Raw genomic sequence first — 22,772 nt, forward strand, 5'->3', positions numbered from 1 at the left:
TCTCCACAAGGGGGCGCAATTTCCCCATACTAACACCAGTGATTGTCATGTCAAAGCATTACAAAAACAGAAAAACATTTCACATAGCATTTTTTATTTTTATGATTGGAAAATTTGAGGCACATTGGCACCGAGCAATGCCGTCCACTTGGGCGACGCTTAATGCGCCGTTCAGAAATCACGATTGTGTTTCCCAATACTTTATTCTATGTTTGGAAACAGGCTAAACGCCCTGCAGGTTTTACAAACTATATAGAGTCGAATGGAAACTGATTAAATATTCATGTTCTTTGAAGAGCTCAAGAAAAAAAAGAGCATAGACTCATTGGATATAAAATGAGCATGTACATTTTTATTTCCAAAAAAAAGAAATCACTGGACTTTATTCCATGTTTGGAAACAGGCTAAACGCCCTGTAGGTTTTACAAACTCTATAGAGTCGAATGGAAACTGATAAAATATTCATGTTCTTTGAAGAGCTGAAGAAAAAAAAAGAGCATAGACTCATTGGATATAAAATCAGCATGTACATTTTTATTTCCAAAAAAAAGAAATCAGTTATAGTGTATGGTAACAGACGTGAGCATTAAATGAGGAAAGAACGTTAACATTTCAACGTGCATTGATAAAAAAAAAAAAAAAAACATTGAATTAGCAAGGGAGGTCAACATGAGAGCTTGTCAAACAGTAGTTACAGTACAACCAAAAAGCTTTGCAGAAAGTAAATTTAGGTGAGAAAAAAAATAAAGTTAGGATTTACATCATTTCATATTATTAGGACGATTATGGCTCAAAAATAAGCGATGTATAGGATGTATTTAATCTGGATATATTCTACTGGGGTGGCACAGTGGGCAACTGGTTAGCACGTCGGCCTCACAGTACATAGGTGCAGGGTTGGCTCCGGCCTTCCAGTGTGGAGTTTGCATGTTCTCCTCATGCCTGTGTGGGTTTTCTCCGAGTACTCCGGTTTCCTCCCACATTCCAAAAACATGCATGGCGGGTTTATGGAACACATTAAATTGTCCCTAGGTGTGAGTGTGAGTGCGGTTGGTTGTTCATCTTCGTTGACCGTTGTGAGAATAAACGGATTAGAAAATGGATGGATGGATATTTCTAAACTGACCCTCGATAGGATAACCTGTTCAGATGGACAAACCAATACAACAAAACAAATACAATATACAATTAAAATATGCTCAAGAACAAATACAAACTGAATATTTTGTTTATTATTGCGGTTGTAGTGTGCAACTGTGGTTAACTGCACCGCATCATACTGAGAGCTGTTTGTAAGATTTGGGCTACATGGCATGAGAGGAAAATTAATGTTTTTAAAGCAAACAGAATGAATACACATCTTGAAAACATGCATAAATTACATGTGTCTTATTCAATACTGCAAAGTGTACACCTCGAAGGCACAGTTTGTTTTGATTCCCAGTAACCTGTTGCTTCATATTCCACAGGGGATGGGGATGGAGCACTGCCACGAATAGTAAATTGACACTTTCCCAACAAAGGATTGTAATTGTTGATCGGGCCCACAAGATGATGGGGATCACTACTTTTCTATTCAACAGTGCTTTGGCCTGACAATGAAGCTCCTCCTCTTACTTAGTTCTTTGGCAGCAAGAAGTCATTATGGCGCCAAAGTAGCACTGTACTTGTATATTAGACAAGTATTTGACCTGACCGCAGAAACAGCAAATAGGTGAGTTTTTAAGCTCAAGAGGAAATATTCCTCGCCAAATTCAGCAAATAAGGGAACACCATACTTCAATCAAACCCAATACTGGTCGTCTTTCAGCATTGGAGTGGGAGATTTAGACCTGCGAGAGGTCTTGAATTCTACAGAGATGAGCGGTAATGAATTTCTGCCAAAAACTCTCTCTCTTTCATTACTTTCACAACCTCTCATATTCTCATCACTGCTTGTAGCTTCAGCATCAAATGGCCCCCAGAAGGTCATGCCAGGGGCCAGACTCCGCCTCCTGGGGCCTTCTGGTACCCGAGGTGAGGCGGGACAACTGGCAGCACCAAGCGGGGTGACCACCACGGACGGCACGGCCACGCTTTGCTCCGGCCGGCCCAAGTATGGGCTACCCTCGGTGGGTAAGTGCAACGCGGCCAGCTCCTGAAGAAGACGCATCCTGGCCTGCTTTTCCTTTCTGTGTCGAAACACCAGAATTAACACCACGAGGATGACGATGAGGAACAAACAGGCCAGCAGCGGCAGGATGATGAGTAGAGGGTCTGAGGCGGGTCGAGGGAGGACCTCCACGTGAACGGGACGGGTGTCAGGAGGCTTTGCTGGACCGTGTTCTGGCTCGGAGGGAGGGCGAGTCTGCGCTGGGGATCCGCGTCGCCACATTGGTTCATCCACATCACTCCCTGACCGGCTGCCATGACTCCCACCCCGCTTGTGATTTGCTGTGCGGTGGTGAAGTCTCTGTCTATGGTGTGTCTTATTGTGGTTCTTGGGTGTCAGTATGTGAGGGTGTAAATCCACTTCTGCCCTGCCGGATGTCGGGGCTCCCTTCCCCGCCCCTCCTATACCTCCTGCTGTGGTGGTCTTGTTCCGTGTGGGCAGGCGCGTCATCTTATGTTCACTCCTCACACCGTCCGCTTTTTTCGAGCTAGGCAGGCCATGACGCATTTGGTGGTGGGGTAAAATGGTGAAGTGAAGCTCACCTTTGGCCGGCTGGACGTTTCCCGCTTTCAACATGAAGACGAATGAATCATTGAGAGGCGTGGCAGGGGCGTGGCCTCGAGACGTCACGAGCACGGATTTGTTCTTCGGGAGTGGACCGTCGTTGTCGCTCAGTGTCTCCTCAATGGCAACTCGTCCTTGAACCACGTCACGGAACGTAAACGACTTTAGGACTTCTGGGGCTCCGTTGGGGTCATATGACATCTGCGTACATGCAGGCACAGCAAAGATAGTGGCTTTTATGACAGGCTGGGACCAGTTCAGGGTTATTTTATGTGCAAATCTTGGGTGTTTAATTAATGTTCCTTGCCAAAATCCATACCAAAATTAGAAATGTAATATCTGGGGCGGCCCAGTGGTCCAGTGGTGAGTGTGTCGACCTCACAGTGCAGAGGTACCGGGTTCAATTCCAGCTCCTGCCTCCTTGTGTGGAGTTTGCATGTTCTCCCCAGGCCTGTGTGGGTTTTCTCCGGGTACTCCGGTTTCCTCCCACATTCCAAAAACATGCATGGCAGGCTGATTGAACACTACAAATTGTCCCTCGGTGTGAGCGTGAGTGCGAATGGATCGTTCGTCTATGTGTGGCCTGCGATTGGCTGGCAAACGGTTCAGGGTTTCCCCCGCCTACTGCCCGAACACAGCTGGGAATAGGCTCCAGCACCCCCGCGACCCTCGTGAGGATAAGCGGATCGGAAAATGAATGAATGAATGAATACTAAGTGGTGCAAGTATGCAAAGTGACAACAATATGCTCAGAAGAAGCCATACCTTAACTAGTTTCCCATGTTTCGGTGGGGACAGAACCTCGAAGACCGGATTGACTCTGCTGATTCTCGCCAGTTCGGAAGCATCCATCATGGATTTCCCCAGTTTCACAGCAATGCCACTGGGGACTCTCACTGGTTCTCGCAGATAGATGAGAGGTCGCACTACTACCCTCACCGTCTGGGCACTCACGTTTCCATACTCGACACCCGGCGCCGAGGCCGACACGGAGATCTGAAAGCTGTCCTCCGACTCGCTAAGATCAGTCATGTGATAGACAACGCGGCCATATTGGAGATCCTCATGGAAGAAGGTCATGACTTCCTGGTCGTTGATTGCGATGCGTCCGTGACGAGGGTGTGCGGTGACCGTATAGGTGATGTTGGCTTCGGTGCGACTGTTTGTTTGAGCAGCCAGCTGGTCGGTCGTCAGGATCACTGCGGTCCTGCCTTGAACCAGTGATAGGCCGGTGTTGTTCACAATGGAAACGGAGGGCTTAATCACCTCCAAACTGAACAGTTTGTAGAGTGGACGATGATGCCCATCAGTGACGTTAAAGTAGAAAACTCCAGTTGATGGCTCACCCTGGTGAAAGCAAGCCAAAAAAAAAAAAGACAGAAGAAAATCAATTAAAAGCAAGGATAGAAGCATTACGTTCAATGGGACATATGAAAAATGAAGTTTTTAATTTGGATGCAAAAAGTTAGGTCACTGTAAAGCAGGGGTGTCAAACTCATTTTTGTCGTGGGCCACATTGTAGTTCGCGTTTCCTTCGGGGGCCATTCTGACTGAAGTTCAGTGTGAAGTCAAATAAATGTATGGTTGTCTCAGATTACAAATGCGCAACAAATCAATGAAGGAGTAGTTTTGAAATCAGGGACCAGTAATAATGTTAAATTCATTTTAAAATGTATTTTAAAAGAGGGATTAAAAGCATTGTAAGTGAAGACCATTTACATTGTTGATATTTAGCAAGAAACATGACGTTTGATGCACATCAATTGCTTCGGCGGGCCACATAGAATGATTTGGCGGGCCAGATCTGCCCCCCGGGCCTTGAGTTTGACACCTGTGCTGTAAAGGGATGCCCAAGCAGAAATAATTTCAATTTTCCTCTTTTTTTTAAAAAAATGTGTTCATGTGGAAGCCGTTCTGCACTTCTGTCCAAGTGTTACGTAACAGTGTGAGTCTATCTTACGAAATAACTGCCCCCACACAGTTTCTGAACCCATGGCTTGGAAGATAATCCTGGTGAAGCTTTTGAGCCATTTTCAGAGTGAAGTATTTTGATAAAAGCATTTTACAGACATTTGTCAAAACACCTGGAGACTGTGTTTTTGAAGAAAACAATATTGACTTTCTTATGCACATACAGTATATGGGCAATTAAGATGGAAAGTTTACTTTTTTTTTTTTTTTACCTGCTGTATAAAATGCAGCCGGCCGCGGTTGACATCATACTGCGTAAAAGACGTTACAGGTTCCGGTCTTTCGCCCAGTGTCAGGTAGCCGTTGTTGGGCTCGCTGATCACAAGGTAATGCAGCTCCTCTGGAGGGGTGTCATGATCTTCAACCTATTGTTGAAGAAGAAAAAAATATACAGCGAGTGCAACTCATTTTATTTTGTATCAAACATCGCAAAAGTGAGCCCACCTGCAAACTCTCTGGTCCAAGAACTACTCTTTCCCCAACTACAACTTTCATACTCGGGGATCTGTTCCTAAGCAATGGCGGCTGGTCATTGACCGGCGTTACTGTGATGTTAAAAGTCTCCATCACAGTCAGGCTGTCCTTGACGTGGTCAGGAGGCAGCAAGTCGACCGGCGAAAGGGAGGACGAGGCCGAATAGAATGGCAACGAGGAGGAATCCGAGGGAAAAGCGGACAAGTGAGATGGAGATAAAGACAAGGAGGCATCCAGAGGGGCCACCCAGGCCTGAAAAGTGAAGCTGTCACTCGTGGTCTCGGAGTCATCGTGGATGTATGCGATGCCAGACTTGTTCAGAGTGATCTGAGAGAAATCCGGTTGGTCTCTGAAAGGAAAAAAAAAATGTAGACACCGGAACTCCGGTACACAAATGAAACAGATGCCTTCAAACTGAGGAAGGAAGGAAATAAGGAACCTGGTGAGATTGCGTCCTTGGATTGACAAAGCTCCGTGTTGTGGCAGGGAAATAACACGGTAAACGACCTGATGGCTTTTCTGGAGGGGCTTGGGCACTTTCTCCAGGAGATTAGAGGCATCCAGTTTCGATTGGTCAATTGTAACCCTGCCACCTTCTGACACCACAGCACCTGAGAGACACGCTAAAGTTAAATGTCATTTAAATGAAAAGATTTGTCTTTGAATCCAGTTACTGTCATACTGGTTTTTAATTTGATTGTTTTTTATATTCATGGCTTAGAAGTGGTTTTCATACAAATATTTGTCATATAAATTCATGTTGATAAACAATTATATTAGGAGTTCAGTAACACTGGACAAAGGCATTTAAAAAAAAAAATCAGAGATGGCTTTATGTGTCCCTAAACATATTTTTGCACTTATTTAAAAAATGTCTTTCCTTTTTTTTTTTCTCGTGTGTCAGGTTTTTGAGATATTTTCAGGTTTTGTTTATGTTTGAGCCAAACAGATTTGACCACCCGTTATAATTTACAGCAATGACGTTTGAGAGAAAATCCATCTTGTTATTGTTGTTGTTATTAAAAAACCTAATGTGCTAGATTAAAAAAAAAAGAAAAACAAGAGAGCAGATTAGGAATCAGCGCAAAAAAAAAAAAAACAAGAAAAGTATACTTGCAATTGAGTACAAAGTTGTTGGTCAGAGTAACTAGTGGCTATTTCTGACAGCGTTTACCTGCATTGTTGGAGAGTCTGGTATCATGGTGATTGTGACGGTTGTTTGCTTGGTAGGAGATCAAGATTGTGAAGGTGGTTGGTGGGAGGGAGGCAGGAGGAGAAGACACAGTGAAAGAAAATGTGTCCGCAGCCAACCATCCCGCTGAATCTGGCTTGTTCTGATCATACAATATAACCCCCGAATTCACCTGAAGCATGAAATGACAACTTGAATTTACCAGATTGACACATTAAAATGAAACCTTGTTCCAGATTCAAATTCATGAACGGTGACCACCATGCTCTGTGTGAATCTCGAAATGTTCTGAGTAGAGTTGTCAGGCATGTGACGGAGCAAGCGGCCATGTTTCGGAGGAACAGTCACTGTAAACTCCACGGTGTGTTTTTTTGCGACATCAATTGAGTCGTTGGTCACCACTTGAAGCTCTTGCTGAGAAATCGGGGTCACTGAACCTGTGAAATGAAAAAAATAAAATAAAAGACAGTGAGTTTCAGACAAAAGTAATAAAGAAAATGTAAACACGATTCAATAGGATATAGCACTCTCGGCAGATTGAGAACTAACATCAATTCATTCTTTGACTTCAGCGGCCTCAAATTCTTCTATTGAGTTGTTACTTAAAATAGGTTGAAAAACCTGAAGAAGTTTGGCCTCCCTGTGTGGAGTTTGCATGTTCTCCCCGGGCCTGCGTGGGTTTTCTGCGGGTACTCCGGTTTCCTCCCACATTCCAAAAACATGCATGGCAGGCTGATTGAACACTCCAAATTGTCCCTAGGTGTGAGAGTGAGTGCGGATGGTTGTTGGTCTGTGTGTGCCCTGCGATTGGCTGGCAACCGGTTCAGGGTGTCCCCCGCTTACTGCCCGAAGACGGCTGCTATAGGCTCCAGCACCCCCCGCGACCCTTGTGAGGATAAGCGGATCGGAAAATGGATGGATGGATGGATGGATGGATGGGTAAACCATGATTCAGAGAACTTTACATTGATCTGTAAATACAATGAAGAGTCGAATCTCCCAAATGTCATCTTTTGTCACTCGAACAGGCTCAAGTCCTCTTTCCCCCATCGTAAGATATTTCAAATGTTGTATTGTAATCAAGAGTTGATATACCTGGGTACACCTCAAGTGGGCGGTTCCTTTCGAGCATAAGCACGAGAGAATGAGCCGTAGTGCTGAAGATCTGGCGAGGGGCAAAATTCACTCCATCATTAACTTGGAAGTGGAAACCTCCGGACAAAGCACCTAAAATCAGCAAGAAAAGAGAGCGCCGCAGCATCACGACAAGAAATTTAGTTGAGACATCCGTTGAATTTTTGGGGGTCTCACCACTGTGCACAAAGACCAGCTGGCCATTTTCAATATGACTCTGCGTGAAGTTCAGGATGTGTTTGGAGGGGAAACTCCTTAGAGTGAGGTAGCCATTACTGGGTGGTGTGACGATGAACTCGAGCAACTTGGGCGGAGTGTCGGCATCCTCCGCGCTTAGATCGTCCACGGAGATTTCTGTCACAGAACCCACCCAAACCTGGGAATAAAAATATGTGGATTTACAAGGAGAAATCATTTGGGATGTATGGTGGAATACTGTGAACCATGTTCGGTGTTCCCATTTGATCAGTTCTGCTTTCAATTGTTTCCATTCTCGCTTCGACCACATTCCGATTTGGACTGGCTTATCCTTGGTGAACTCGTGATTGTGTATGAACAGAAAGAAAAAAAAAACATTCTCCAATGAAAGCAAATAACACGTTGAAAAGAGTTTATACCAAGAAGCTTTGTCCCGATTGTGTCTGGGTTCAAGTTTCTTGTTGGAGTCACATAAAGAATTTGGGTTCATCAGGACGTATATTGGGCAGGATCTCATACTCCTTGAAAAGTAGATTTTTTTTGTGGTTGTTACAGTACATCTTACCTTCAGACCTTGGTTCCTTGTAACAACAGGTGTCTCATCATTGACAGGCATGACATTGATATGGACAACGCAGGGAAGACTGTGCTTCTGGTTCTCTGTCTGGTTCGCCATGATGGTGAAGTTGTCTCTCACTGTGTCAGTGCCATCGTGGATATAGGAAATGTACTCACGTTCCACCTGGAAAATCCAAATTGGTGATGTTGGACAAAAATAACCCTAAAACGGGTTACATGGATAATCTGTCCGAATGGAAGGATCGCTCTTCCATTTGAACAAAAGGCCCGATTATCGGATGTCTCTAAAACATTGGTTCTTAACCTGGGTTCGATCGAACCCCAGGGGTTCAGTGAATCAGTCTCAGGGGTTCGACGAAGCCTCTGCCAAGGAGGTTAAGACACACCCGACTCAAAGGGTTTGGTGGATGCGCATATGAGCCGGTTGGGTTCGGTGCCTCGAATAAGGTTAAGAACCACTGCTTGAAAAGATTATCTTGATTAGTTAGGCAGTGGTGTAGGCTATGTTAAGAGTCATTTCTCCTTCCTGATCTGTTCATAAAACAGTTACCAACAATTGTCAGTGTCGAACATGTTCAATATTTGCGATTGCTACATTTACAATAAATCTTTATGTGCCTAGTCAACACCAAGTGTCTTCGATTCCGTCTTGTACTTCTATTTTCTACCAATGCACAGGACACTGAGAGTGGTAAGAACACAAGTGTCGATAGTCTCTAACAAATTTTTAATTTCAATTAAGCACAAACCCCATTTAAATGAAACGAGATGGATTGTAAATGTTCGACTTAGAGGAGAATTGCGCTTACCTCAGTGTGCGTGAATGCAGTGATGGGCATTCCTGGGATCCGAATGTGCTCCAAGTGACCGTGTCGTGGAGGAACAATAATCTGATAGAGGAAATTCATCACTGAGAAGTGATGACTGTCTACCATGATGATGTCAGGCGTCAGCGGCAGGGACGACCCCTCATCCAAGGTCAGGTCAGACACCTACAGAATTAAACATGACTTGAGTATTATGCCGTTGCTTGGTCAAGCCCTGACGCATCTTCCATTTTGTATAACTGTTACCTTTAGTGGCAGCAGTCTGGGAATAATATCAATTTCCAGTCTAATGGGTCCAACCTTGGTTAGCCCATTGGTGGCCTCCAACAGAACAGAGTCATTGCTGCTGCTTCCCGTAGCCCTCTGCCGGTAGATAACCAAACCCTTGTTGATGTCCTCCTGGGTGAAAGAGGTTGTTGGCTGCCATCTGAATGCCTGATTTACAGGAGAACAAGTCAAATTAGAGAGCTTTAACTCACCAATCTCATTGTCTGATGGAAGATGGTGAAGTCAAACTTTAAGCGCCTACGGAGCGTCAAATTTAAAACAAGCTTTGTTAGTAGCTGTTGAGAAGAGCAGATATCGGGTTTTGTTCCACTTCTGTCTAAAGCTTTGATTAAGGTTAGTTAAGGTTCATAATTATGCGCACCTGGAAGAGATGCTGCCGTCCACCATTTTTTGCCCGACGCTTTTTCTCAGGGGAAAACCTTTCGATGAAGCCGAGGGTTGGAGGATTTTGGATGGTGAAGATTATCTCTGAAGGCTGGCTGTCCTCATGGAACACCTGAAGGTAAATAGTTAATCTGAAAAATAAGTTTTCTTGTCATTCCAAGACCCACTCATTTACCTCTAAATTGCCCTTGTTTAAGGAAACATTGTGTCCCTCCGCAACCACCACTGGATGATTGTTGAGGACTGTTGGTGGCCTCTGATGACTTTCGAGGTAGATTTTTATCTGAACTCCAATGTCCAGATGGACCTCCCTCCGCCAATCATCCGACCTTCCATCTCCGCTTTTCTCCCTTGCTCTTGCAGTGATATTAAAACCATCGGCTGACTCATGGCTGCCATCATGGTGATATACCAAGAACTTCATCTCCAGATCTTCCTGGCTGAATGATGAAACGGCACCTGGCACTGCTGCAGCTTCGCCATCCTTAAAATGGAGAACTCCATGTTTGGGTGGAAGGAAGACCTCAAACGTGATTTGCTGCGGATCTCGGATGTCCAGGTTGCTGGAAACGCTGAGGTTATATGAGGTAAGAGTTGTTATGCCGCCCTGCTGGACCATGAGACCTGTGTTGTTCTGGACTTCAAGGTAAGGATCCTGCGCCTTCACCTGCATCAGGGAAGGATATTTTTTGTACAAATAAATAATATACCTAACTTGGGGGTTTATAGATCACCAATTGTCAGAATAAAATGTTATGTCTGATTTAACAGATCTATATCGCCATAGAAACAATTTTTGGGGCGGGGGGGTCTTGATGCTTTTTCATTGTAACTCATGTGGACCATGTTCTTCACGTTATGGCAGCATATTTACGTTGGTAAATACAGGACAGTGGGTGATTCATATGACTGATTTGGGTCTTGAGCTTAAAAAAATAAAAACACTTTACCTCCATTAAGGTAGAAACATAATGTTTCCCATCTGACACAAAAAAGACGAAACGACCAAAGCTGACTCCACTGTGTACAAACAGCACATTTTTCTGTGGGATCAAAAGAAAAAAAAATGACACAGGTGAGCGTTAAAACACACACACGCGCGCACACACACGCGCACACACCCGCACACACACGCGCGCACACACACGCACACACACACACAGAGTTTAGAAAATCTTTACGTCGGTAAGTATCCATATACTGTAATCAACAATATTCAAATAACCTGCTTGAGATCTCGCTGTGTGAACTCGTAGAGTTTGTGATTGGGTGCACCGGCCAAGACCAGCTCCCCCATCGGAATCCCCCTCCGAGTGTACACCAACCAGTCATCCTCAAAGTCCGAGTCATCGTCCCGGTAACAAAGGTCATTCAAAGTCACCAATCTCTGGCCATCTCGGGCCACATGGAAAACTTTATCAACAACCCTGACAGGTCGCTGATCATTGACGAGTTGGATGGAGACGTTTACGGTGTGTTCCACTGTGTTTCTTTCCTCCTTTCTGCCGTTGAGTCTGGTTGTTTTGTAAACCACAATTTGAAAAGCGAAGGAATCCTGCTTGGTCTCGCTGTCATCATGAACATACATCACCTTTTCCTCAATGATATCCTGATTGGTGAAAGCTAGAATTTTGTTGTCAATGGAGGTTAAGTTGGAGAGGTTGGTCCTTCTTATTTGGCCGTGCCTTGGATGCGCCGTAATGCTATAGTGGACCTCGCGGTTACTCACTGTGTTAATGAAGAGAATACTTTTCGTAATGACTTTACTTCCACCTTCCACGACTGAAAGGCCTTTATTTACGATGGTGAAGTCAGTTGACTCGGCTCTGATGTGAATTCTGAAGTCATGGCTTGTTGAGTTGGCCAGCGTGGAAAATGCCTGAAAGCTACAAATGTCTCTCGTGTCATTGAGCAGCTTCGCGAACAATTCATACGTCACTAAGCCATCTGTGATATTCTTCTGGCTGAAAGTCGAGTCCTTTTTTAGAACTTTATCAATGAGAAATAGCTGCCCTTTCTTGGGTTCTGTTAGAAGTCTGAAATAGAGGTCACTCTCATTCAGTTTGACACCCTTGGTGATCACATGAAAGTCTTCGGGAGTAACAACCGCTTTCAGTACACCGTTGACTTCCATCTTGCTTCTTGTGACCTTAAAATGAATCCATCGTATCACAATGGGAAACACAAGTTTCTCTGTTGCCAAAGAACCAATGCTGACTTTGCATCGGAATTGGTCCGTGATATTCTGAGTCTGGAGGCCACGGTAAGTACTGAGGTACCTGATTTGTTCTTTTTCTAAAAGTTTCTGAGAGAAGGATGTTGTTGTTTTCCATTCACCACTTGAGTGTAAATTTTGGATCTCCCCATATTGAGGCAGCTCTGTGATATTATACAGAATTTCCAAAGGCTGATCAGCAACATTAACTTGCACTGCAAGATGATTGATGGTGATGAGTGACGCTTCGCCCTGATTCATTTCCAGTCCGGTGTTGTTCACTAGCTTGTGCTCAAGCTCCACGGCAAGAATCCTCAAAACGACCGTGGTGCTGAACTGAAAAAGGACAGAAACAGAACAACCGTGAGGCACAATCAATTTGAAAAAGCATCCAATCTCAATGATTCGTTTTCTTTTAGTGATTACAACACTTACCTTCTGACCATCGCTGACCCTAAGTGCCATTCTGGAGGTCGAGACCCCAGTGTGGACAAAGCTAATTTTACCCTCTTCCAGATCATGCAGGGAGAAAACTTTAATAGCCCTGGAGGAACGATGCGATCATGTCACTCGATTTTTGTGCTAGACTGGCAATCCGGAAATGAAAAGCCGCACTAATCATCCAACCAACCTGCTGGGGTGATCTTTGTGTTCAAGATGTCCGGCCTCGTTGAAGTTTCCCATGGAGCTGAAGACCAAGTCAGCTTTACCGCTATCAGGGTCTGATACATTCAGCAAGTCTCTTGTTAGCTGGTGACATTGTCGAGGAACACTTCAGTCTTTCGAGTTTGGTCAAATCAACATGTCCTTTCAGGAATGAAAATTTTCGACATTTTATTTAATGTCCAGGAATTGATCCATAACTTACCTGCCTAGTGGTATTTTGAAGAAGAATAAAAACATTTCCCTGCGGCAGGCTAAGCATGGGCGCATCATTAACCGGACTGATGCTGATGTCAAATTGGTAGAGTTGATGTTGCCGCAGATGCACAGGAAGTTCCTTGTTGTGGCTTGAGAAGATGGAGAACAAAAAGTAGTCATGCAGAACCTCTGAGCCGCTGTGAACGTATATCACTCGGCCCAGCCAGAGGTCAAGCATGCTAAAAATCAGGTCTGTCTCCTTTCCCTGGACTGGGGCAGCTCCCCCTTTGAGATCTTCAGGACTGGGGTCAAGCTGCAGGTGGCCATGAACTGCCTGTTCCTCAACACGGAACATGAACTCAGATGGATGCAAGCCCAATTGTGCGAAATCCAAATTCACCTGGATGATTAGACAGATTATTTTACTGAATGGTAATATGATTAATATATTAGTGAAAGGCAGAAAAAGTTATCGGTAAGTACATTTATATGCTTGGGTTCCAATGGTGCCCAGCTTCCCTCTGCTACCTCGAGGCTTCTCAGAAACAGGACGTTGGAGTCATTTGTATCACTTATCTCTCGTGCCTTCAGAGTATCTAACTCAGCATAATGCCTTGCTCTGGTGTCAGACACGGTATCCGATGTTTGTCCCATCGCACAGCCTGCAGTGATGTCCCTGGAGATGCTCACATGAGGGAGGCCGGTTCTTTGAGCGTTGACTTTAATTTCTCGGAGGCAGCCTCTAAAAGAAACTCCGCGGCCAATCAGCTTTCCAAGTCCAGCTCGACTTGCGTCACTCCAGGTTTGGTCTTCTAATCCCCCCAGAAAGAGAGGCCCTCTGAGTTGCAGGAGGTGCAATGCTGGACTTAGACTGGCCTGTCGAAACTCTTCACCTATCTTAAGTTGTACGGCGTGGGGTAGTATGTGTAGTCGGATTGGATACCACGTGTGGTTGCCGTGGAGTTTTATATCCGAGTACAACTCGGTCTTACTCCCCTCTCCAGTTCCAACTACTGCGACCAGGTGCCCACCTCTTATCTCTAATACAACACCTCCCTGAAGAGCAGCACTATACAGAACTAAACCGTCATCTTCGTTCCCAGACGGGTGCAGCTCACATTCAAATACAACTTCCTGTTCGGACTCCCATGGTGGCAGAGAGATGAATGCTTTGGAGCTGAAAAAGTGGACGGCATCGTGTTCTGTTGCAGAAAACAGATGACTGCACCCCAGAGACACCTCATGGACGCTTTCATAGTTGGCATAAGGCCTCAAACTGGACAGAAGATTGAGTTCATTGAAAACAGCTTCATCTAAGCAACCTCTAAATCCACTGGACACGTTAACAATTTGAGGATGATTGAGTCCCAGTGCACCGCCGACAAAAAGGGTGTCCACACTGAGCTCCACATCTGTTCCTGGCATGTGGACTCTCGTGTGAGAACTTCTGTCCACGGTCATTGAGACACGATGATGGTTGTGAGTGACGTCGACAGAGTGCCACATCAGATCACTGAGGCTGGCGCCCCTTTCTGAGCGCAGGGATCGCTCACCTGAGCCGAGGTCAACGCGTACCTTAAGGGAACAGTGGTGGGAAAAAGGACTGTCAGTGAGAGAGAGAGAGGAGACATTGTCTAAACTGATTTTGGCTCGAGACAAGTAATGTCACTTGACACATGTACAGTAAAACTACAGTGTGACTGGACATCATATGACGAGTTATTGAGTTTAAACACATCCGAGCACCTCACGTACTTTGTATCAAACATTTATAGCGCTCATTAGGTTGAATTGGAACCCAGAACCTCTTTACTGTGAGGTCGACATGCTACCCACAACACCAGGGCGCTGCCCATACACTTATCACAAAATGCTGGAGAGGTTGTGTTTTCATCGCAATTCATTGAAAGGATTATGCAAAAAGTATATTGAATGATTTCGATGTGGGATGTTGCATGGAGGAACCCAATACATTTTCTTCAGAGAGGAGTTTTTTTTCCTCACATTTGTTGACATTGATGCATTTTCCAATATTGTACTTGGAAAGAAAAAGAATGCATGCCTCTATCCATTTACAATGCCCCTTAACCTGTTCAGGATGACAGGGAGCGGGAGAATGTTCCAAATGACTTTGGGCAATAGGCTGATTACACCCATGATCGTCTGTCACCGAGAGGGAATTGAACTCAACAAAATTGTTTGCGACATTGAATCATGCATAAATCGAGATTTGACATTTTTAGGGGGTTTTGCCCCCCCCCCACCCCGTTGCTCATAAGCAATCATGCTCTGGAAAAAAAAAAAAAGTGAGTGAAGCAGCAATCTTGCACCAGCTCACCTCTTCGCATAGCTTCAGGATAGTAAATGTCAACACAGAGTGTACGAATCAGAACCACAGTAAATCACCTGGAGGCATCCAGAGGTCAGTTCCAACAGCAAGAAGTCACTGGGCCCCGCCGCCAAAAACAATAGGCCTTGCTGACGAGAAGTTTTAAACTGGAGGCGGAGCGAGGTTTGAAAAGATGTTTCCACTGTCTGCAGACGGATGGAGCTGTTGCCATAGAAAGACACTGGAATGATGTGACAGATGGTTCAGTTACTGATTTTGAATTCATTGCAGTGTTTTTTTTTTGGGGCGGAGGGATTCATTTGTAAATGTACAGTAATGAAGAAGGTGCCTGCTGCTCCAGTTACACACATAAATGAATAAGGCTCAGGCCAACACACCATTGTTAGTTATTTGAGTACCAAGTAATTAAAAACAAAAAACTGTGCTAATGCCCTGTGTCGACTGCTGACACCATCCTCTATTGACTGGCCTGTCAATGTCGTGTGTACTCTGCACTTTGTACCTGCAATCCAAATTCAATAACGGCAGCTAATGCACTCTGGTGTGGGCCATCCAAATATTTTCTGACGCTAATTAGGCTTCACTGTTGACCCAAATGAGAGGTTGGACCATTAGCAGACAGAGGTTGTGGCCTGAATTGGACTCATTAATAGGTTCTAAAGATGAGATGGAGAAGCAGACAGTTTAACTTGAACACTATATACAGTACACTAACAATATGTTCATTTTTGCACTTGCAGTGTAGAAATGCACTCCATCATATTGAGAGCTATTTCATGACTTTACCAAAATATTCGAAACATCTCAGTTTGATGCTGTGTCGTTTTCCATCACGGCATTGGACAACCCGAATAAAACAGAATGTTGTAACATTAACACGTTTTTAAAAAAACGAATGCAGTCTTGGATAAAATTAATTTTGACCCAAAGTGTGATCATCAGAGCGGAGCTGTCCATTAGACTTTGTGAACGCGGGTCAGGGAAGTGTGAGTGGCTTTAGATTTGGCTGAAATTAAATTCAATTAAAAATGTGTGGAGAAGCTCAGAAGGCAGAACTAAAACAGTTTAGTAAATGTTTCTCTTGCTTCTGGAAAATAAAATTCACATTCAGTCTCTATTTACTTTTATATTTCCATGGCTGACTTTACATCTATTCATCCTTATTCTCTACTGCTCGTCCTCACTATGGTTGTGGGTTACCTGGAGCCTTTCTCAACTGACTTTGAACAAGATGCATGATGAACTCATTGGTTGCCATGGCACAATTTTCTGTGATGCAAATATGCTAACCCGGTGGTGTTGAAAAAGCACCCTCCGTTCCTCATTTTGGGACGGAAAACCCTGATTTCTCCAGGCCAATCAGCAAATAAAAATAACGATATAAAAATGATTATCAGTAATGCAGGGAGCATATCAGAGACAAGCGTGCTTGTCATAAAGCTGATAAAACTCCTGTCTGTCTGTCTCTGGCTAATCTGCTTTTATGATATGGATTACCGTATTAGGAATGTACCAATGCACACGCACGCACAACTCCAGTGCATCCATGTTCTGGTTATGGTCCCAGTCGTAAAATGAATGGAAGCAGCATGGGCAACTTGTTCATTACGTGTTTAGGATTACAATGGCATTTGATGTTGTAGATGGACTGGAATCATAGGAATGTGAATTGCAAAAGGGCATTACAAATAAATAGCCACCACAAAATACAAGAAACATGCAATGTTTTCCATAATTTCACAATCCAAAACTTAGTAAAGGTCAGCCAGACATGACGCTTCCCTAACACTTTACCTGCATAAACTTGTCCTGTGGAAATTAGCAGGAGCAGAAGCAGCTGAGCCGCCATCCTTCCCATTGTTACTTGGGGCCCTTAAAAACACCCACTTAGTTTAAAATAAAAGTAACATGTTCCTTCTTTGTAGTGCAGTCCATCACTGATATCCTTGCATGTTATTTTCAGCAAGTGGCAGCCTCTTGTCAGTCTGATGGATTTGGATTACTGCCTGGGAGAAAAAAAAGTACCTGTGACTGAATGTCACCCTGCCACATAGATCCTCCTCCTGACAGCAGATGTAGTGCCACATATGACCACGTGGAGCGATGGTGATGGGTCGCACTCTGACATTCATCTTGTCTTATTAGTTGAAAGAGGTCCAAGGTTTCTTTTTTCATCAGACAATCGTCACTCGGCTGCCTTCTACGTCACCAATCAGACTTTTCTCCTCTCTCACAAGGCAACGTTGATGTACTGTATGAGGTTTTAGAATTAAAAATAAGTACATATGTGTACTGTTGGAATCTTTGTCTTAACATGCTGGTACCCACATACACGAGCAGGGGGGAGTCCTACCTCGCGGTTTTCACTTTTCACATTCTGGTCCACATTAACCGTGAAAAACGAGGGTATTGGTGATTTTATACACTTCCAATCATTCCAGTATCCATGTGTGCAACATTGACTTTCTTTTCTGAATAGATATTTTTATAAGTTCAATTTATATTGCATATCTACAAGGTTTAAAAAAAACATGTTACCGTTTGCTGACTTTTTCTGAAAATGAGTAACACTTACATCAAGCATACAAATCTGCAATTGGCCTGCAATGGATCAGTCCCACCCATTGATAACTGGGAGAGCCTCCAACCACCTCGCCATCCTGCCAAAGAACTGCGAGTATAAATAAAAACTCCCAGCATGCCTTTTTATTGTGATGAATAATTCTGTACACCAGCCACAACATTAGGTACACCTGCAAAATCTAACAAGAGCCCACCAGTGCATTATTCATTGAACAATATTTGAAGTTATAGATTTCTGTGGTGTAGATGTGCACTGCATCATCCTGAGAGTTTCATATTTTGGCTACCTTATGTGCAGTAGTTGCATGAAACAGTCAACGACGACACGATTGGAGCATTTTCTCTTGGGAAGGCAGCACATCATAAACAACGGCGTGTGTTTTTGGCGCATGCGCACCTCCCCGAACACAAATGCAGTTGGAGCGCGATTTGCAAGCGACCCATCTGCTTCTGCTTTTCTTGACGAGCAATGGTATGAGACACAAGCACTAGATGGCGCCAACCAGCTTGACAACAAGCAGCGGTTTGGCAGATAGTGAGCAAATCTTTAAAAAAGAGGCCAGGTAAGCACTTCATTTGTTGTTGTGGTTGGTGTTTTGCCACTTTCAAACTAAACAAAAAGTACACATCGTGTGTTTGTCTTAACTTTGCTTCATGAAAGTTTGCTCGCCTAATGCTAACATAATGGGACATGCCATAGACAGGCTAATAGAAACAGTTGCTTATCGTGAAGACAGACAATATAATAATACTCCCAGGAATACATATTTTTTATCCTATATTTTTTATTTTAACAACTTATACTGCACTTTGTGACAGTGTTCTGTTTCGTCAAATCTATATGTAGTATTTCTGTATGTGTTATACTGCCCCCTGTTGACGAAGGCACGCACACCAGACACAAAATTCCCATTGAATTAATACATGCAATTTGCTTCCAGACACATTGTGAAAGTCATAATATGACGAAAGATTTACTTGGTTGTTTAAGATCACTCTTGATTTGCGGGTAGGCACTCCAAAAAGCCAACTGTTCATTTACAAAAAAAAATAAAAATAAAAATAAAAAAGTTTCCATAATATACAATACAATACAATACATGCTGATTTATATAGCGCTTTCACAATGTTCTCTAACTGACTGATTACACCCATTCCAACACTGGGCACAAATGGTGCATCATCAGGAGTGAACGTATTGCATGATGGGACAAGTATTTACTTTTGTTAAGGTTGGGATGCAATGAGTTTGTAAAGAAGCAACATTTTTCATGTCACCTAATAGCGTTTGTTCAGCCTCTAACCGACATGAGGAAAATATACTGAACTTGCTGGAGGATTGAAATGGACCAAAAGTATTTGTACAAACCACAATAGCCAGTCGCTGATAAAGGGAAAGTGGAAAAGGGGAGCCCTCCAGCACCTGACCTATAAGTTGTTAAGTTTGGGCTTGAAGGAGTATGTCCCATTAAAAGCTCTGAAAGAACACTTTTCTTCTTCACATTCCGCTCAGCTCGCGCATGAGAGGAGAGCTTTTTTTTCACCACCTTCCAGCTTGAGTTCCCATGATGTTGAATAATAGAGTGTGCCGCCTGCTTTCTTAAACGGAGAGGTCACACCCAAAATGGGTCACAGTTCAGCCGGTGTGATGACGGGCACGCTAGTGTGTTTTAATGAGTGTGGCTCCCACACTGAGAGGATTAACGTCTTGTCCTTAAAGGCTGTAAAGACAACACACTAAAAACAATGGCTTTTCATTTCCATTTTCCCCTTTTCTGAATAAGCCTTTTCTCAGCATTGGAAACCCATTTGGAAGGGGAATTCTGAAGCGGCATGGCAATCATTTTGTTTTTTTAGCAATAAAAATAAATGAACAATCTTTTAAGAGGTGTTAAAAGGAGCAACTGCCTCATGTTGTCGGGTTTTTATTAAGTGCTATGAGATTTAACAGACGTGTCCTAATATTTGCCTTTTTGAAGGTTTGCTACTTTATCTGACTGACAATTACTTCCTGAATGGCGAACATAACTTTGCGTTTTACAATTTGAGGAAAGTCACTGTCGGCCTTTTCTCGATAGAAAAAGGTGGATACTTGCACTTATTTCTGCTTATCATGAATTCTGATTGATTGTTTGCTATTCAACGTCAAGCAGCATGTTGAAATGTTTTGGTGCATTGGCGCCAGCTGCGTCCAAAAACACAATCATAGCTTGTACCGAATACAGGAAGCACCAGGCTGAGGATGAGACCAAGCGGATGACGCACCAAGGCCTATTTTAATGCAGCAGCTAAACCAACAAAAAACAATGCACAGCTGGAAGGACAAAGCTGCTTGTTAAAGTGCTCGAAATACAAAGTGGACCTGGCTGCGAGGAACGGGGCAGTCGTCTGCCGCCCTCTTGGAGAAATAATGCACCGCTTCCTTTCCTCTTTACACTGGCCATCCTTCCTTCCTCATCTTTGAAGAGGGGGTCATTCGAGGACCCCACCGTTTCGAGTAGCTGCGCTCCTAAATGCGGAGTCAAGCATGCCACACGTAACCTTGCCCGCAAGTTGAATTCTCAGGGTATTTGTGAGTTCACAAAACCCAGAGAATCCCTCTTGTCCCGAACCTGCTGATTGTTCTCCCAGCAGCACCACTGGTGGGGTTGGGCCAGTCACAAAGCAACAGTGTATTTGGGGGCGAGATATGCGGCTATGACGAAAACAAGGAAGCGCCAAAGCCGGGCCAAACAAACACACCAAACATGGTGAAACCGGCGGGTGAATGCACGGACCCTGCGTACGTGCATAAAAGGGAATGTGAAATACAGTGGCTCATTGAGATACGATTTTCGTGCATTGTAACTCAAAATAGTTGTGTTTCATAAAATATTTTCCATTTGAAATGACCATAGATGCTATTAATCTGTTCCATCATCACCTTAAAAAACAATTATTTTAATCAAGGAAAATAGCAATCCTCAATAATGTATTTAAAAACAAAAATGCATGTCTTAGCAACAGGGCAACATAGCTACTGAGCTACATGCTATTGGTTGTTTTTCAAAGAGGATAAAGAAGATATGCCTATGACTATTATGATATTGTCTGTCTACATGTGTTGATGCCCTTTTTTTATGTTTAAATGTCCGTTGCATCATGCACTGAAATGCTGCCACATACATGCTAACTGTTAGCCTGTCGATGGTGTTTGGCATTGCTTTGTTTTTTTGTTTTTTTTTTAGCATTCAGCTTGAGGGATTTAAGACAAACCTATGTAGTTCTTTTAATGCTTGGTGGACTTACAACAAATTGTGTGGTTGTTTCAAATACACAAAGTTGAATTCTTTGTTTTACGTTTAGTTTGACCGTAACTTCAACTGGGAGTGGCATTAAAGAGCGTGAAGCCTTTTTTTTTTTTTGGAAGACGAAGAATTGTATCTGCCAAAACCTCTGCTTATTCTGAAGTGAGCTGAGTCCGCCGGCACCTTCTAGCACTCTCGTATTGTATCGGAAACGTCTTGGCAAAAATCGCATGGGATGGACACCAGACCCTAAAAAGGTAAAAGACTATAGAAAATGGATGACTGACGAAACCTTTAAAAGCCCACGCATTGACCCCTCTGACCAAACCTCCATACATTTTTTGCTGAGCTGCTAAAGAAAAAATAAACAACAACAAGAAAAAGCCCACCTGTGCAGCAGAAATGAATGAATCATTCTGCAAAGAGAGAAAAAAAAAACTAAAAACGTCATGGAATATGGATGAAATCATGCGTGGGCTCTTGTGTAAACCTTGGCCAGAGCATTTCCAGCATAAATACTGTAATTGAGTGACACAACGATTTTCTATTTATGAAGTGGTTGCATAAGAGCGGAAAGAAAGAAAAGGCCTATATTTCAGACGGGGGAAAAAAAGAGCAGAAGGAGGTCAGAAAGAGGTAGTTGAGTGAGCAGATAGATTCCTACAGTGTGCGCTTTGTTCAGCGTGTTTTTTTGCGTGCGTGAGGCGTCATGTTTGGGGGAACTTCTCAGATACTTGATATATTCCCCTCCTGCAACATAAAGCTTGAAGCATCTTGGAATTTTTTACCTGAAGGAAAACTTTCAGCTTTGGTTACTGAACGTCTTTCTGGGTGTACAGAATGTATCTTTTTTTTTTGCAGTTGCACACTAATAATATACAAGGAATGTGCTTTGTATATACGTCATTATCTCTGTTGTGCACGCCCACTCATAAAGTGTGAAAATAAATCACCAAGTAAATCTAGTCTTTGAGCTGAGCTTTCTGAATTTTGCCAAATTGTGACAACACAACTCAGCTCGTTTTCTTAAAAACCACACATTCACCCGTTTTTGTTTTGTCTGTCCATGACTTGGGTGAGATGGTGGGTATTCAGAGCCACTTTCAAGCGATTAACTGTCTGAAAGGCTACAGGCTAAAGCTTCACTGAGTTTTGTTGGATGCACGCATTGGCATTGGCTTCTGATCATCAGCACATACATTATTCCTCAGTGAAACTGTCTAAGCAAAATTAAAATCTTGAGGGTGGACGTGATGTGTCAACTACACCACATACACACATATGAAGTGCTGCTTCCATGAGTGAAAATGCATTCATTTTCTTTACAGGCACTTGCTCCCCCCACACCCCTGACTCTGTTTGTGACACCAAGGTGCATCACGGTACGAAATCCCGAACCACCATCTTAAATATATTATCTATAAATCAATCTGAAGACTCTGAAATGGAAGCGGGTATAGACACAAGCCAGGGGGTCCTCCATATTTTGAATACAAAATGGTGGTGGTTTTTGATGGCATTGCGCTGAGAATATGCATTCACATGCAACCAATGGCTGCTTGTAATCTTCTACAGGGAATAAAGATCAACACATGTTTCCAAGTTCGGTGTTATAAGCACAAAATCAATGCATAATCGTTTCTGTCTGCATCCATTTGGGGTTTTTGACTTTGGGCCAGAGGCGGAGTACGCCTTGGACTGGGTACCTGTCAC

At 43.5% G+C, this 22,772-nt stretch overlaps 1 protein-coding gene across 1 annotated transcript; it reads right to left on the minus strand.

Annotated features, from left to right (window-relative positions):
* Positions 1–997: 997 nt before the first annotated feature.
* On the minus strand, positions 998–17,188 carry LOC109508075 (chondroitin sulfate proteoglycan 4-like). Its single transcript, XM_019857911.1, has 22 exons — positions 16,984–17,188; positions 15,246–15,409; positions 13,323–14,414; positions 12,847–13,239; positions 12,610–12,728; positions 12,414–12,522; positions 10,989–12,314; positions 10,714–10,806; positions 9,939–10,430; positions 9,741–9,875; positions 9,338–9,526; positions 9,074–9,256; positions 8,251–8,427; positions 7,665–7,863; positions 7,449–7,580; positions 6,615–6,790; positions 6,336–6,525; positions 5,601–5,772; positions 5,132–5,510; positions 4,900–5,052; positions 3,482–4,063; positions 998–2,917 (listed from the first exon to the last, which is right to left on the minus strand). Exons 1-22 carry the CDS (start codon positions 17,045–17,047, stop codon positions 1,784–1,786), a joined length of 7,653 nt encoding a protein of 2,550 aa, XP_019713470.1. The 5' UTR covers positions 17,048–17,188; the 3' UTR covers positions 998–1,783.
* Positions 17,189–22,772: the final 5,584 nt, after the last annotated feature.

This window comes from Hippocampus comes, unplaced genomic scaffold (assembly GCF_001891065.2).
Source record: "Hippocampus comes isolate QL1 unplaced genomic scaffold, H_comes_QL1_v1.1 scaffold162, whole genome shotgun sequence".
Classification (NCBI taxonomy): Eukaryota; Metazoa; Chordata; class Actinopteri; order Syngnathiformes; family Syngnathidae; genus Hippocampus; species Hippocampus comes.

Coding starts and splice junctions, on each gene's coding strand:
- LOC109508075 (XM_019857911.1), bottom strand. CDS start 17,047: ATGGGAAGGATGGCGGCTCAGCTGCTTCTGCTCCTGCTAATTTCCACA. Junction 9,527..9,740: donor GACGGCAGCATCTCTTCCAG/GTGCGCATAATT, acceptor CCTGTAAATCAG/GCATTCAGATGGCAGCCAAC. Junction 4,064..4,899: donor GGCTGCATTTTATACAGCAG/GTAAAAAAAAAA, acceptor TGCTTTCACCAG/GGTGAGCCATCAACTGGAGT.